The sequence below is a fragment of the Camelina sativa genome, chromosome 8 (assembly GCF_000633955.1).
Source record: "Camelina sativa cultivar DH55 chromosome 8, Cs, whole genome shotgun sequence".
Classification (NCBI taxonomy): domain Eukaryota; kingdom Viridiplantae; phylum Streptophyta; class Magnoliopsida; order Brassicales; family Brassicaceae; genus Camelina; species Camelina sativa.
Window position 1 is genome coordinate 24,272,278 of NC_025692.1, and position 15,417 is coordinate 24,287,694.

The 15,417-nt window shown below is 41.3% G+C and overlaps 4 protein-coding genes across 4 annotated transcripts in view; 2 read left to right on the top strand and 2 right to left on the bottom strand.

The window, feature by feature from the left end:
• LOC104709888 (formin-like protein 20) overlaps positions 1–7,530 on the top strand; it is a 10,167-nt gene extending 2,637 nt beyond the window's left edge. The window contains exons 3-18 of the mRNA XM_019228831.1: positions 26–257; positions 454–675; positions 756–4,267; positions 4,394–4,514; positions 4,725–4,796; positions 4,889–4,987; positions 5,137–5,178; positions 5,291–5,371; positions 5,504–5,554; positions 5,640–5,721; positions 5,856–5,950; positions 6,068–6,139; positions 6,219–6,335; positions 6,523–6,591; positions 6,691–6,757; positions 6,876–7,530. Coding sequence (XP_019084376.1) covers positions 26–257; positions 454–675; positions 756–4,267; positions 4,394–4,514; positions 4,725–4,796; positions 4,889–4,987; positions 5,137–5,178; positions 5,291–5,371; positions 5,504–5,554; positions 5,640–5,721; positions 5,856–5,950; positions 6,068–6,139; positions 6,219–6,335; positions 6,523–6,591; positions 6,691–6,757; positions 6,876–7,033 — 5,092 coding nt within the window. The 3' untranslated portion in view covers positions 7,034–7,530. The remainder of the gene's footprint in view (positions 1–25; positions 258–453; positions 676–755; positions 4,268–4,393; positions 4,515–4,724; positions 4,797–4,888; positions 4,988–5,136; positions 5,179–5,290; positions 5,372–5,503; positions 5,555–5,639; positions 5,722–5,855; positions 5,951–6,067; positions 6,140–6,218; positions 6,336–6,522; positions 6,592–6,690; positions 6,758–6,875) is intronic.
• Positions 7,695–8,857, top strand: LOC104708325. Its single transcript, XM_010424874.2, has 2 exons — positions 7,695–8,506; positions 8,630–8,857. Exons 1-2 carry the CDS (start codon positions 7,907–7,909, stop codon positions 8,711–8,713), a joined length of 684 nt encoding a protein of 227 aa, XP_010423176.1. The 5' UTR covers positions 7,695–7,906; the 3' UTR covers positions 8,714–8,857.
• On the bottom strand, positions 8,889–10,591 carry LOC104708324 (probable xyloglucan 6-xylosyltransferase 3). Its single transcript, XM_010424873.2, has one exon. The coding sequence runs from the start codon at positions 10,461–10,463 to the stop codon at positions 9,084–9,086; it is 1,380 nt and encodes a 459-aa protein (XP_010423175.1). The 5' UTR covers positions 10,464–10,591; the 3' UTR covers positions 8,889–9,083.
• On the bottom strand, positions 10,861–13,174 carry LOC104708322 (protein NEN1-like). The gene is made up of 6 exons (XM_010424872.2): positions 12,704–13,174; positions 12,399–12,556; positions 12,245–12,291; positions 12,087–12,150; positions 11,338–11,972; positions 10,861–11,215 (listed from the first exon to the last, which is right to left on the bottom strand). Exons 1-6 carry the CDS (start codon positions 12,975–12,977, stop codon positions 10,981–10,983), a joined length of 1,413 nt encoding a protein of 470 aa, XP_010423174.1. The 5' UTR covers positions 12,978–13,174; the 3' UTR covers positions 10,861–10,980.

Below are 15,417 nucleotides of genomic sequence, written 5' to 3' on the forward strand. Positions count from 1 at the left end.
TAAACCCACATCCTTCTCAACTCAGATATCTTCAGTACATTTCTAGGAGAAATTTAGGCTCTGACTGGCCTCCTTCAGACACGCCTCTTCTTTTGGATTGCTTGATTCTCAGAGATCTCCCACATTTTGAAGAGAGAAAAGGTTGCAGACCAATTCTACGCGTTTATGGCCAGGATCCTAAAGCCCGAACCAACAGGAGTTCCATACTTCTCTTCTCCACATTAAAGACAAAGAAACACACTCGTCTCTACCAACAGGTACCTTTAGACCATTGTATCTTAGTGACATATTGCTCAATATGATCATCACACTGATTTATGCACAGGAAACTGAACTTGAGACGGTGGTGTAGTTTGCCACTTATGAGAATTAAAAACATTAATAAAAGATAGTTTAGAGTTTGGGAGTTCGTTTATTCCAATGAAATGCTCATATGTGTGATCTCATCTGCAGGAAGAGTGTATCCTGGTAAAATTAGATATACAGTGCCGCGTTCAAGGGGATGTTGTTCTGGAATGTATACATTTGCATGATGATTTTGTGACTGAGGAGATTGTCTTTAGAATCATGTTCCACACGGCATTTGTGCGTGCTAATATTTTAATGGTCCACCGCGATGAGATGGATATACTTTGGGATGCAAAGGACCAGTTCCCAAAAGAATTTAAGGCAGAGGTAGGCCGTTGTGAAAATATTCTCTGATCATCTTTTGAATAAGGCTGTTAAGTTTGAATGCATACTCATATATGTATCAGGTACTTTTCTCTGGCGCTGATGCCGTGGTGCCTACTATCACAACTTCTACAATATCAGAAGAAGAGAGCGATTTTGATATGGCTTCACCCGAAGAATTTTTTGAGGTCGAGGAGATATTTAGCGATGTGATTGATGGACCTGACCATAAGAAAGATTCGGATAGTTTTGTGGTTGTTGATACTGCTTCAGATGATTCTGAGGGCAAAGAAGTGTGGAAGGGGGACGTGGATCCCAATGCGTTTCTAGATTTTGCATCAGTTGCATCAGATGATTCTAATCATAAACATGATATGCATGCAGAGACTAGCACGGATCCGGTTAAAGATATCACTGTTGATGATGTACAGTATAGGTCGGATGGGAAGGCAGATTCTAATATTGACTCAGTGAAGGATATAGGAATAGATGATGGTGATGAGCAGCGAAAGAGAAGGATCATGGAAGCGAAGGAAAATGATTCTAGCACAGCAGAGACTCAACGCAAAGGTTATGCAGAAGGCAATGGTTCCCAGGTTGATTTAGAAGAACCTAAGGAAAATGATTCTAGAACATCAGAGACTCAACGCAAAGGAGAAGTCAATGGTTCCCAGGATGAAGAACTTAAAGAAAAAGATTCTAGAACAGCAGAGACTCAACGCAAAGGAGAAGGCAATGGTTCCCAGGATGATTTAGAAGAACCTAAAGAAAATGATTCTAGAACAGCAGAGACTCAACGCAAAGGTGATGGAGAAGGCAATGGTTCCCAGGATGATTTAGAAGAACCTACGACTCAGAAAACCAGTTCAAATCTCAACAAACCCATATCCGAAAAAACACAAGCTACACCAAGGAAACAGGTCGGAGCAAATGCAAAGGTGGCTGGAGATTCACTTAAACCGAAGTCTAAGCAGCAAGAAACACAGGGTCAGAACGTAAGAATGGCTAAGCCTAACGCAGTTTCTCGATGGATTCCTTCAAATAAGGGCTCATATAAAGATTCTATGCATGTGGCGTATCCCCCAACAAGAATTAACAGTGCCCCTGCTTCAATTACTACTTCTCTCAAGGATGGCAAAAGAGCTACATCACCTGATGGTGTGATTCCAAAGGATGCTAAGACTAAATATCTGCGAGCGTCTGTTTCTTCACCGGATATGAGTAGTCGAGCTCCAATTTGCTCATCACCAGAGTCTAGCCCAAAGGAAAAGCCGTCTTCTCTACCTATTGCCTCTCCCCATCAATCTTCTCTAAGCTGTGACGCCACTTTATCAGTTTTACCCTCTATAACTAGTGAGGCCACTACATCAGTTTTACCCTCTACGCAAGCAATTGCATCACCGCCTCTACCTCCTCCACCTCCACCACTGCCTAATTATTCTTCACAGAACCAAAATGACAGATACTCTCAAACATCTGAGAGACCAAACAGTGGAACCGTGTTGCCTCCACCACCACCATCCCCACCTTGGAAGTCTGTGTATGCTTCAGCTTTGGCAACTCCTGCAACATGTTCTACTTCTCAACTTCCTACCTCTTCACCGCCTCCTCCGCCGCCTCCGCCTTCATATTATTCAGTAGGCCAAAAGAGCAGCGACACTGAAGCAAATCAGCTCCGATCAACACCGCCGCCTCCGCCTGCATACTATTCAGTAGGTCAAAAGAGCAGCGACACTCAAGCAAATCAGCTCCGATCAACACCGCCGCCTCCGCCTTCATACTATTCAGCAGGCCAAAAGAGCAGCGACACTCAAGCATATCAGCTCTCATCACCGCCGCCTCCGCCTGCACACTATTCAGTAGGCCAAAAGAGCAGCGACTCTCAAGCATATCAGCTCCCATCAAAACCGCCTCCTCCCCCGCCTCCGCCTGCATACTATTCAGTAGGCCAAAAGAGCAGCGACTCTCAAGCATATCAGCTCCCATCAACACCGCCTCCTCCGCCACCGCCCCCGTTTGCATCTGTGAGGCGAAACAGTGAAACTTTGTCACCTCCACCGCCGCCTCCCCCACCTTGGAAGTCCGTGTATGCTTCGTCTTTCGAAACTCGTGAACTGTGCTCCACATCGTCCCCTTCTAAACCACCACCACCACCTCCTCCTCCCTTTAGTTCATTAAATACAACAATAGCAAATGGAGATCACATTCCCCCGCCTCCCCCTCTTCCTTATACAAGTGTTGCACCTTCACCCAAGGTCCCACCTAGTAAAACAGCTCCACAGCCCCCACCTCCTCCTCCTTTTNTGCCTCCGCCTTCATATTATTCAGTAGGCCAAAAGAGCAGCGACACTCAAGCAAATCAGCTCCGATCAACACCGCTTCTGCCTGCATACTATTCAGTAGGTCAAAAGAGCAGCGACACTCAAGCAAATCAGCTCCGATCAACACCGCCTCCTCCGCCTTCATACTATTCAGCAGGCCAAAAGAGCAGCGACACTCAAGCATATCAGCTCTCATCACCGCCGCCTCCGCCTGCACACTATTCAGTAGGCCAAAAGAGCAGCGACTCTCAAGCATATCAGCTCCCATCAAAACCGCCTCCTCCCCCGCCTCCGCCTGCATACTATTCAGTAGGCCAAAAGAGCAGCGACTCTCAAGCATATCAGCTCCCATCAACACCGCCTCCTCCGCCACCGCCCCCGTTTGCATCTGTGAGGCGAAACAGTGAAACTTTGTCACCTCCACCGCCGCCTCCCCCACCTTGGAAGTCCGTGTATGCTTCGTCTTTCGAAACTCGTGAACTGTGCTCCACATCGTCCCCTTCTAAACCACCACCACCACCTCCTCCTCCCTTTAGTTCATTAAATACAACAATAGCAAATGGAGATCACATTCCCCCGCCTCCCCCTCTTCCTTATACAAGTGTTGCACCTTCACCCAAGGTCCCACCTAGTAAAACAGCTCCACAGCCCCCACCTCCTCCTCCTTTTAGCAATTTGCGTTCAATCCCTCAACCTCCGCCACCTCCTTTTAGGAATGCACATTCAGTACCTCCCCCGCCCCCTCTGCCTACAAGTAATGGAACTCCTCCTCCTCCACCGCCACCTCCGTTTAGATCTGGGGGACCTCCGCCACCACCGCCACCTCCGTTTAGATCTGGGGAACCTCCGCCACCACCGCCACCTCCGTTTAGATCTGGGGGACCTCCGCCACCACCTCCCCCGATGCCTGGAGGAGCCCCACCGCCTCCGCCTCCTCCGATGCGTGGAGGAGCTCCACCGCCGCCGCCTCCTCCTGGTGGTCGTGGTCCTGGTCCACCTCCTCCTCCGCCTCCTGGTGGTCGTGCTCCTGGTCCACCTCCGCCTCCTGGACCAAGACCTCCGGGTGGTGGACCTCCTCCGCCTCCAATGCTTGGTGGTAGGGGAGCTGCAGTTGATCCTAGGGGAGCAGGAAGAGGACGTGGTCTTCCACGCCCAGGTTTTGGGTCTGCAGCTCAGAAAAAGTCTTCCCTGAAGCCATTACATTGGGTTAAAGTAACAAGGGCTTTGCAGGGGAGCTTATGGGATGAGCTACAGAGACATGGAGAATCGCAAACGTATTGGACTAAACCTTATTTTTGCTTTTTTCTTACTTCTTAGTTCCCCTCTTGCACGTTTGATTATCCACGAAACTCAATTCTGTGACTATTGCTAATTAATCATCATCTTTTCTTTCTGCTTAGTCCATCAGAATTTGATGTATCAGAAATAGAGACCCTTTTCTCTGCTACAGTGTCAAAGCCAGCTGACAAATCTGGGAGTCGACGAAAATCTGTTGGGGCAAAACCTGAAAAAGTTCAACTGGTATGTGAAATAATCCTATCCTTGGTTATTGTCTGAGTACTACCCTGTGTATCTGTAAAATATATAAAAAAGGTGTACTAAGAATGTCTATATTAGCTACTGTCCTGGAATTTCTTCTACTTTGAAGCCTATTGCATGTCTGTATACTTTTGTGGCTCAATATTCAACTCGTTTTGAAGAGTTGTAATTGTCTGTCTTATGATTTTCCAGATTGACCTTAGGAGAGCCAATAACACGGAAATTATGCTTACGAAAGTGAAGATGCCTTTGCCTGATATGATGGTAAGCTCCAAAACCTACTTTTCAAAGTCATTATTGGTTAATCTTCCATAGCTTAATGATAATTCTCCACATTTTTTCTTTGCATCATTCAGGCTGCAGTTCTGGCAATGGATGAGTCTGTATTAGATGTTGATCAAATAGATAATCTTATAAAATTTTGCCCAACCAAGGAGGAGATGGAGCTTCTTAAGGTTTTGCCTCTTGACTTTTGAGTAGCATTATCGACTTCTGTCTTTTATTTTGGAGATCATTTGTGAAATATTTCAATTTTGGTTATCAATATTAACTTTTTATTGACATGAGTCCTTGTTCTTGGTCATAATTGACTGATTTGTTGTAGAACTACACTGGTGACAAGACGACCTTGGGAAAGTGTGAGCAGGTCTGTTTAAGTCTTGAGATTCTCAATCTCGCACTGGTTTTGGTTCCTAGTATGATATGGTTAGCAATTAGCTTACTTTTGTTTACTTCTGTCTTCCATTTTGTTATCGCAGTACTTCCTAGAGCTGATGAAGGTGCCACGAGTGGAAGCAAAGCTTAGAGTATTTTCTTTCAAGATTCAATTCGGCACTCAGGTCTGGTGGTAGTACTTATACTGTTATTTTCTGTTTTTGTCATTCTCTGGAGGACAAAATTTCAGTTTCACCGGGGTCTATGTAACTATATATTATTGGTCCTATTGATAATGATGGTTTTTTTGGGTGCAGATAATAGAATTTAAAAAAAGTTTAAATGCGGTAAATTCTGCATGCGAGGAGGTAAGAAGATGCTTGCATTAATTAACTCTATTTATTAGTCCATCATTTCTCCTTGTTAAAACTTCTCGATATTGCTGTTCATCAGGTCCGTAATTCCCAAAAGCTAAAAGAAATTATGAAAAAGATTCTTTACCTGGGGAACACACTGAACCAAGGAACCGCAAGGGGTAAGTATTATATCATTCATATTTTACAACTTTTTGCACAAGACATTTCCTTATGCAAGACAATAAACTCTGTTCAATGTGGGCTAGATTTGGCGCCTTTGTGGCTTATATAGTTCTTGATCTGCTTTCTGCAGGCGCTGCTGTTGGATTCAAGTTGGACAGTTTATTGAAATTAAGCGATACACGTGCTGCGAACAGCAAGATGACCCTCATGCATTATCTTTGCAAGGTAAAACTATAATTGAAAAAAAAAGCAGGATCAAGTTTCTAATGAGGGTTGTAATTAAATTAGTCTGGCTCAGGAGGAATACATAATCCTGAAACCCTCATCTGTTTCTTTCTTTAGGTCCTTGCTTCCAAGGCATCAGTTCTACTGGACTTCCACAAGGATCTTGAAAGTCTTGAATCAGCCTCAAAGGTTTGCGTTTGTACTTTTTTGCGTCCTCAACTCTTTAGTTGCAATTTGCTCATCACTTGATTATCCTGTGTATTTTCAGATACAACTGAAGTCTCTGGCTGAGGAAATGCAAGCCATAATCAAAGGGTTAGAAAAATTGAACCAGGAGCTCACTGCATCCGAAAGTGATGGTCCTGTCTCTGAAGTTTTCCGTAAAGTATGTTGGTTTTTCTTTCTTTTTCCTTTTGCTTATTGTATCAATAATGAATGCGAGAGTAGTTCCATGATTGTGCCACATAATTACATCTGTATCTCTTTGTCAATCATTCAATACCCGCTGGAAGATAATTCTTCAGCTTAACTTCTTTCGGATCCTAAACCTACGTTTATGTTTTCGATGACAGACATTGAGGGACTTCATATCCATTGCCGAGACTGAAGTGGCAACTGTATCGAGTCTTTACTCGGTCGTGGTAATTTGTCAACCTCTACCATTCCAAGCCCCTCTTACCTTTGACAATGTGTTTGAGTCCCGAGATGATTTTTGTTTTGTTTCTTATGATGGACGATAGGGAAGAAATGCTGATGCACTTGCGCACTACTTTGGTGAGGATCCTAACCGTTGTCCATTTGAACAAGGTATGGCGCGGGATATAAATTTCTCAACTCTTGGGCAATAAAAAAGTCTCTATTCGTTTTTTAGTTGGAACTGTTATGTAGCTAATAATAAGTAATACCGGGTGATGGATTGCCGCAGTTACTGCGACCCTATTGAATTTCATAAGGTTATTCAAGAAAGCACACGAAGAGAACGTCAAGCAAGCAGAGCTGGAGAAGAAGAAAGCTGCAAAGGAAGCGGAAATGGAGAAGGCCAAAGGAGTCAGTCTCACAAAAAAACCAGTTGATGATAGCTGAGGAAAAAAAACTTGAATATAATTTTGCAAAATCCGCCAGAATCTCTCTGAGAGAAAGCAAGGTCCAAAGTGGTCTTGTAAAGCCAGAGAAGGCGGTGCTGCTGTTCGAGAAAACCTGCATGGGGCGTGAAAGTTAAAACAGGCTGGGGGGGGTCCCTATCGGGAGGGGGGTTTCGCCAGGGCGGGGGCTATCGAAGAAACCATTGGAAGATAAAGAGACAGGTCTTCATCTCCCTCCACTCACGTTGACATATGATTCCACATTGATTTAATTCTAACATGTAAATTAGGATTCTTTCATGTTGCTTAATTTTCCTAACTAGAGGAATTTTTGATAGATTGAAAATGTTGTATAGGGTTTTCAGGTAGATTGAGAGAGAGAAAGAAAGATGTAGAGCATTATTTTAGTGTGTAACTTTGTATCGTAACGCAACATCATTTGTTCTTTTTTAGGATTCAGATTTCAGACCAATGAAGATAATACTGTAGTTTGCGAAATTAGTATTTCTTCTAAGTAACTAAAAAATAATCTAATTTCGAGTTTATTCGAGCTTTAAATGAAAATGATTCTTTTTATGTAACCAAGTGATTCAGACCAATCAAAGTCAAACTACTTTAATGTTTAAACAAATTAAATTAAAATAAAAACAAGGAAAGCGCATACGTAAGAAAATAAAGAAACGACGAATAAGGAAACGCAACAATCACGTTCGTTTTTGTTGGATCCCAAAGTGTTTTGAAACTTTCATGGCTTTGTTGTGTTGTCTTCTTCTTCCTTCACGCCACACTCTTCTCTTTTCTCTCACAAACAAACCCTAGCCTGCGTGTGACTAAGCCTCCTCCTCGGCTCGAATCCAACTGAACAACAAAAAAGATGACCGAAGATGAAGAACAGCTGATGATTGGTCCTTTAGATCCCAGTTCGTCAATGGTTGTCATCAGAGATTCCCCAATTCACGATGACGTTGTCTTCCCGCCGATCTACCACGAAGATCTCGTAGTCGACTATTCCATCTATGGAGTCGATAGGTATATTGAATCTCCATCGGAATCCTCGTCTCCGTCGTCTTCATCGAGGCACTCTGGTTCTTCTTCTTCTTCTTCTTTTTCGTTGTTTCCTTCTGATTCAGATGTATTACCCTCTGAATTCGACCGCAAGTCTCCGTCGGAAACTGAACAGAAATCTCCGCCGTCCGATTCAGACAAACAACCAAAATCTCCGCGAGTTCCCGATTCAGACGGGAAACAATTGAATCGTGAAATTGATGTCTTGCGAGATTGGTGGGAGCTTCTTCTCGTACGTGTGTACTCGAAATTGAAGAATTTGGTGACCTGGTTCTCAGTCACTCTCCGGCCATTTTATCCAGTTCTTGCCACTGCGATTTGGTGGTGGATGCGTGTACGAGCTCGTCGGAAACGTGTCAAAGGTGGAACCGCGGATCATCTTCGAGATGCGATCAAAGAGAGAGACGAGGTTTGTTAATCAGTTTCCTAATTTTTTTTAATTTATTTTTGTGCATACAAAGTGTTTGACGAAATGTCGAAGAGAGTTCACTGTTACTTACCTTTTACTTCTTTTTTGTGATTTTGCATACAGAGGATAGTTCAGCTTTTACATCAGATTGCTCAAATGAATGAGCTACTGATTAAGCACCACAAGGACATCGTATCAAGAAGATGATCCATCTATCACGAAATTCAAACTTCTTTTTAGCTTATTGATTCTTTTTTGTTTCTTGTTTATATTCTTTTGCAAGCCACTCAAAGCTCTCTGTAAAATTTCTACATCTCAATCTCTCAAGTCAAAATCATCATAGAGGTAAAATTTCTACGAGTCAGAGTTACTTCATCCTTAGGATTCTGCAAAAACAGTTCTTTGAAGTGAAAAGGTACTTGAACAAATTGATTGATTACAATACATCATCATCCTCTGTTCAAGTTAACAAAAGAATCTATTGACTTTATATATGGGGTGAAAATATAAATGTAAACAAAAAGACAATAAGCTTTTTTGAAACAATGAAGTTCCTAAACCGGTTTATTATCCGTTGCTAGCTCCGCGGTTCAATCTTGAGAGGTGTCATTCTCCGAATATCAAACCTGTCGACAAATTTCAATGGAAACGTTGTCTCGTTCCTGATCCTCTTGATCTTAGGACTTAACAATCCCCTGTGACCAAATCCATAAAGCTGGAGCACTTGATTATCCGCAAAGTTAAATGCTCTCTCCATACTCTTCAAGCAACGTTCAACCGCGTAATCAGCATAACTCCCACACGGTTTGCACCCAACAAAGTGAGTAATAAAAGGCCATCTCTCATCTCCCAACCCGGGATGATACTTCTCTATCATCTCCTCATACCTATCAACTAATCCTTCCCAAAACCCATGAAGATAATACTGATTCTCCACAAACACTTTCTCCATCCACGTATCCTTCTGTGAAAGCAGTAGATAGATCAATGCAGACTGATCATCAGCTTCGAACGCTGGTCTTCCTTTAAGATTCGCTGTTAGAATCTTCCCGGCTTCTTCACGAATCGGTCCTTTAGGTCCCATTGGAGCCCAAGCATCCAACAAATCCAAAGACCACTGACAGTTCCTAAACAAGAAGCTACCAGTATTCAAAGCAATCCAAGACTTCTGATCAAACAACAAATCCGGATACCCGTGGATAACCAAGTTATGATTCTCATATCTAGACAAGGGAATCTCAAACACCATGTCTGTAAACAAAGCATCACTATCCATCCACCAAATCCATTCGATTTCAGGGTGAGACAACATCAGTCTCCTAAGCATTGGAAGCTTAGCCCAATACCCAGCAAGCTCCTTGTCCAAATGAGCCATGTTATACACAATCTCAATCCCATGAATCCTACAATAATCAATCTTGTTCTTCACCGATTTCAACAAGTAATGATCACCAATGGAATTGTCACAAGGTTTTGGGGGCGAACCTGTTAAAAGCAAAACCTTGGCTTTCCCATTGACGACACTTGGGAAACCTGGGTTTTGCGTTAACCAAAGTTTACGTTTTTGATCCCAGTTTGTGATCTTGGGTCCGAGAGTGTACGTCATGTTGAGATCAAGATCCGAGTCAGGTGGCTCGTTCGTGTCTGTAGGATCCGAATCGGATCGGATCTCAGCTAGAAGTCGGTTAGTCTCTTCGATTAAGTTCTGGTTAACGGCGTCGGCGTCGGAAGTTCCGAAGTTGACGCCGATAGTGCCACGTAGGACGAGGATGGTGACGAAGCCACATAGGATCGTCATCTTGACGTTGTTGAAGGTCTTCTGGATCTGTCTGCCACGTGGCGGTGGTGGTCTTCTTCCTCCTCCGCAACTCGTCATCGTCGTCGGAAGAACGCCGGCGACGGCGGAGGAAGCGGTTGAAACACGCTTCTGAGTCTTGAATCCGTCTTTCTTCCCCATTTGTGTGGAGCAATTGGTAAAAGTAAATCAGTTTGATCAAGCAGCCATTGTTGTTGTTTGTCGTCTACTTGTTTTGTCTGTGCGACATAGAGAGAGAGAGAGAGAGAGAAGAGAGACACACACAGAGGAAGCGGACAATTAACAACTTTAGAATTAGATCAAGATTCAGATATTAGTTGATTACTTGATTCTAATTCGATTCATTTAATTGCACCATTAGTACTAATCCAAAACCATAAACAAATGACTTTAAATATCACCTATTAACATGTTATTAATTCAGCCAAAGCCAAAGTAACTAACTAGAGGTAACATGAAGCATTTCTCGTTAAGTGGTTTACTCAAGAATTCAAGATTGCAATTTATGAATTCTTGCACAGTGTTATGCAAGAAACAATTCTACAAATCTTGATTGCATTTATTTGAAATGTTTATGTACAGAGTCTTCTCAACTACATGATTACAACACAGAATGAGTGAGTGTGTATTTGGTTGGTATTAACAATTATGTATTGTGTTACGAGTGTATAACTAGTTTTTTGGCAACAAGGCGGATTCCTGCCTTCTGATGATAATCATATGGTTCCAGAGACAAGAATGCATCGACCATACTTCCCGTGGTAAGCAACGATTCCAGCTCCTCACCGCTCGGGTTGCTGAAGATTAGTTTCTGAGTAGTAACTCCAGAAGACTCTCTCTGGTGGATCTCTGTTGCATACCGAGCTATATCTCCATTTATTTCTGTTGCAATACTGCAGAAAACGCAATAAGCTAATTAGGAGAAACTAAAAAAGCAAGCCAATCAAGAAACAGGATTTTTTATTTGAAGAACATGGGAACTAGAAAGGGAGAGTTTAAGTAAGGTAAAACTTACTGTATCCTTGCGTTAGGGTAGTTTACAAATCCCTTCATTGGATTCAAGACCGGATTCCAGTCAGAGGTAGAACCCGAATCAACGGATAGTCTCTGAGCATTACTGTCACATGCTTCGAGTATACTGCACAGGCTTGGATTCAGATCAACCACAAAGTTTAACCTCCGTCTCCCAGTGTTATCCATAAACTTCCCATTGACTCCAAACCGTATTTTCAGACAAGAACAGTACAGCTGGAGAGGGGAATCATCACCATAGAGTAGCTTTAGTTTCATCATCTGGCTTCCAGGAAAAAACGGGACAAGAATCGCTTTGATGTATGGAATAGATATTGCATCTGGCGCCAAGAAACCTTCATGGTCACTGGTATTCTCTAAGACAACAGTGTCAGATGGTTGAATCTGTTCTTCTTCTTCCATGAGAATGTCTGATTGAAGGTGGTTGTCGGAAGCCATTTCATTCCTCAAGACGCTCATGTTGAACGGATCTGGCTGAGCTGCACTGTTGTCGCTAATGGACGGTAGCCTCACAGGGGATAATATATTGCCCTCGTGAGAAGAAGATGCATCGAGACGTGTCCTTGAACTAGTGGTTCCTGGAGATACCGAATGATCTACAAGCTCAAGACTCGACTCCTAGGAAATATAAAAGCATTGCCTCTGATTAGTCAGGTTTTCTAAACATTGTTTGCAACAGATATTAGAAGATAAAGACTCTCCACATATAAAAGCAACTAAAAGAGAACATACCAAGAACAAGACCGTAGCACAATATTTGACAACCTCAAGATTCATTCTAACATCGTCAAGGCTCCTGAATTAAGTAGGTACAAAGAATTAGCGCTTAATAAGCTTTTGATAGTTTGAGGTAAAGAACTATATCCTTAATGCATATGCGTTTTATCTACCTATGCGTCTGCTTCCCGAGTCCGAAATACGTAGCTAAAGTTGCCATCTGCAGTAACAAAGCACGCAGAGGATTATAAAGGCTCTCAATCTTGAAACTCAATCATTCACGAATCCAATCTTGTGAAAAGTAAAAAAGGAATGTTTCGTTTGTACCTTCATATTACCAGCTCTCCTACCAAACCTTTGAGTTAGCAAAGTCAATGTGTCGATGGCTCCTTTTGGCTCAGGTGGTTGACGTCCAATCTCTGCAAATGCTTCCCTGATCCTTGCACAATCAAACCTCAGTATATTGTGACCTGCCCAAATCCTCTCTGCAAATATCAAAATACAATACATAATGTAAAGCTTGAATCTTTGGCCATTCCTTTTGATTACATTGACAAACTCAACCAAGAACTCAAAAATTTCAGGACCACGAAACAGAGTTTAAAGTAGAATAAGAAGAAGAAGATTATAACCGTGGAGAATGTCGTAAACAGTATCAGCGATATCGGAGAACAACGGTGCCGAAACGACGTCGTCACGGTTGATGCCGTTGCACCTGACGGACAAGGAAGATATGAGACTCAAATCTGCAGGTTGGACAAGAGTCGTGTAGCTCCGGAGCTCCGTAAGCTTCTTCGGGCAAACAAGTATTGACCCGAATTCTAGTATCGCGAAACGTTGCCCTCGGTTTGGCACAGTCGTCTCAACGTCGAAGAAGGCAATCTCGGACCTATCCTCCAGATCCATCGATTAAACGGGTCGGGTTCAATCGAGTGGTAAAAGTGAAAAGTTTCGAAATTTGTTCGGAAAACTTGAGGGATCATCGAAGGGGATTATATGAAAGATCAAAGTTACTACTTTACCCAACCTGCAGGCAATGTGAAAATTTTCAATTACTTTTAGGGTTTATCTTTCTGGCTAGGTTTTCCAATTCTTAATCAGAATTCACAAATTTTAATTGTTAGATTCCTTACTTCGTTTATACAAGTTGTGTAATAATAACTTGCAAGTAAACCTTGTGATGAGACTTGAGAGATCTTGTCTCTTGTTCCGAGGTTGTCTGAGATTGATTTATAATTTCGCTTATTATTTAAAACTCAGAAGAAAAATATTTTAAAAAACTAAAGCGTTACGATAAGTTGGCCCAAAAAGAAAAAGGAGTAGAAACCATTAAACGGGCTTTTTATGTTCTTAGCGGCCCAATTAGGGTTCCTTTTATTATAGACCCGAAGATTTTTTAGCTGGAAACTCACAAGTCACTCACAAAGAATCTAAAAAAAAGATTCGTCTTTTACTTGGAATGAACTAATCCATAAACAAGATCCCAAAGTATATTTACTAACAGGATTTTTTTTTTTAATTAGATGCACGTTTGACCACTACAGTATTTTCATTTAATAATTGATTTTAAGGAAGGGCAGCAATAATTTCAGTTTGTTTATTGATTCTCCATTAAAAAATTATCATTAAAGTAAAATTTTCCCCATTTTCCAATTTTCTAATACTACTTTATAAAAATTTATATCCACTTTGTTGGAACTTGAACATTAAAAAATTACCACGTTTAAAGTTCTTGGCTATACATTAATTATTTGGATGGATATCATATATATCATCGCTGGGATTTATTTAGTAGTGGTTGGACTAGCTAGTGGGATTTGATCAAGTTAGGGTTAGGTATGAAGAAGTGGTGTAAGTTAAAAACGTATACAGCTGCCTAGCTAGCTAGAAGAACATGGGTTCGATTATCGTTGAAAATATATAATCTGGAAAATAAAGTTGATTTAGGCTCTCAAAAATGTATGGATTAAGGTGAGTAAACGACAGGAATTTTAGAAGTTTAAATATAACCCTACCCTGAAGACCGTCATCGAATTCGAATACGTACGTGGGTGGATTACGGAACTTGAGATATCATCTACTATTAATTAAGAAAGATAGTTTCATAGTATTATATAATGTGGCTACAGGTTGCTTATTTTGGCTAGCTATGCGAATGATATGATCGTGATCGTAGAGTATTTGCAGCCATACGTGTAATAAGCTACGTTTCTTTTTTTTGGTTTTATTGTCTAATCGCAAATATAGTATTGTGGGTCTATTTTCAGTTCAATCGCTGTTTCAAGTGTGGATTTTTAATCGGATGACAGAAACATAAAACTTCCATTTCACACACACCTCCAAAATTAGATCATATATATCATTCGCATGTGCAGTCACAAACATAAAAAAAAAACAAAAGCACTCATAACATGTCATATCTCACACGCGCGCGCACACACACACACCCATATATATATGACCAGTGAAGATTTAACAGATATTGCTCACTCTCTATTATTAAGATTCGTTTTTGTTAGCAAACAAAATTTGTCGGGTGTACAGATCCTATTTTGTTGCTCACTCATTGCTCTTTAATTACCTTTTGAGTTATAGTGTGGACCTATACATAAAGCTTTAGATTCTTATCTGCCGTAAAATATATAGATAAAGCTTAATTTATTTTAGAAAAGAGTTTAAAAATATAAAAATTCTCCCGCAAATCATACACTAATCGACCCGGCCCTGCCTTACTGACTGATATCTAGAACAGTTAACAAGTTAAATAAAGAATTAAAAATTAAAAAATTCGAAGAGAATTCTACCCAAAAAAAAAATCGAAGAGAAAAACCCTAATTACAATCTTAGGCATATCATCAACATTGGGAACTTGATACGCCACAGACCCACAGACAGATCATAAGAAGTTCTTCATGTCGTCGTACATAACTAAGGAGATCTTGGTTGGTTAGGCCCATCAACATGTTCCCGGCTTCGTTGCCATCGTTAATGAATCGCTCAAGAAACTGTGGGAAATCATAATCGATCGGGGATGCTGAGATCAATGCTCGTGCCCGAGATTTTTCTTGTTATCGATCATATGTTTTTTTTTTAATCGATCATATGTTCAGATGTCTAAAAGAATTGAGTTTGAGAGACATGAATTAATTACGATGTAGAAGAATTAATTATAAGATCTTGCCTAAGACGAATCAATAAACAAACTGTATAGTTAACCCACTGCACATGGAGAATTAGATGCACGTTTGAAAATCAATTATTCAATTACGAAGTGTTGAGGATCTTGGCTAAACACCTCCAACTGCACATCTGACAAGCTATCAAGAAAAAAAAAAAAAAAAAAACA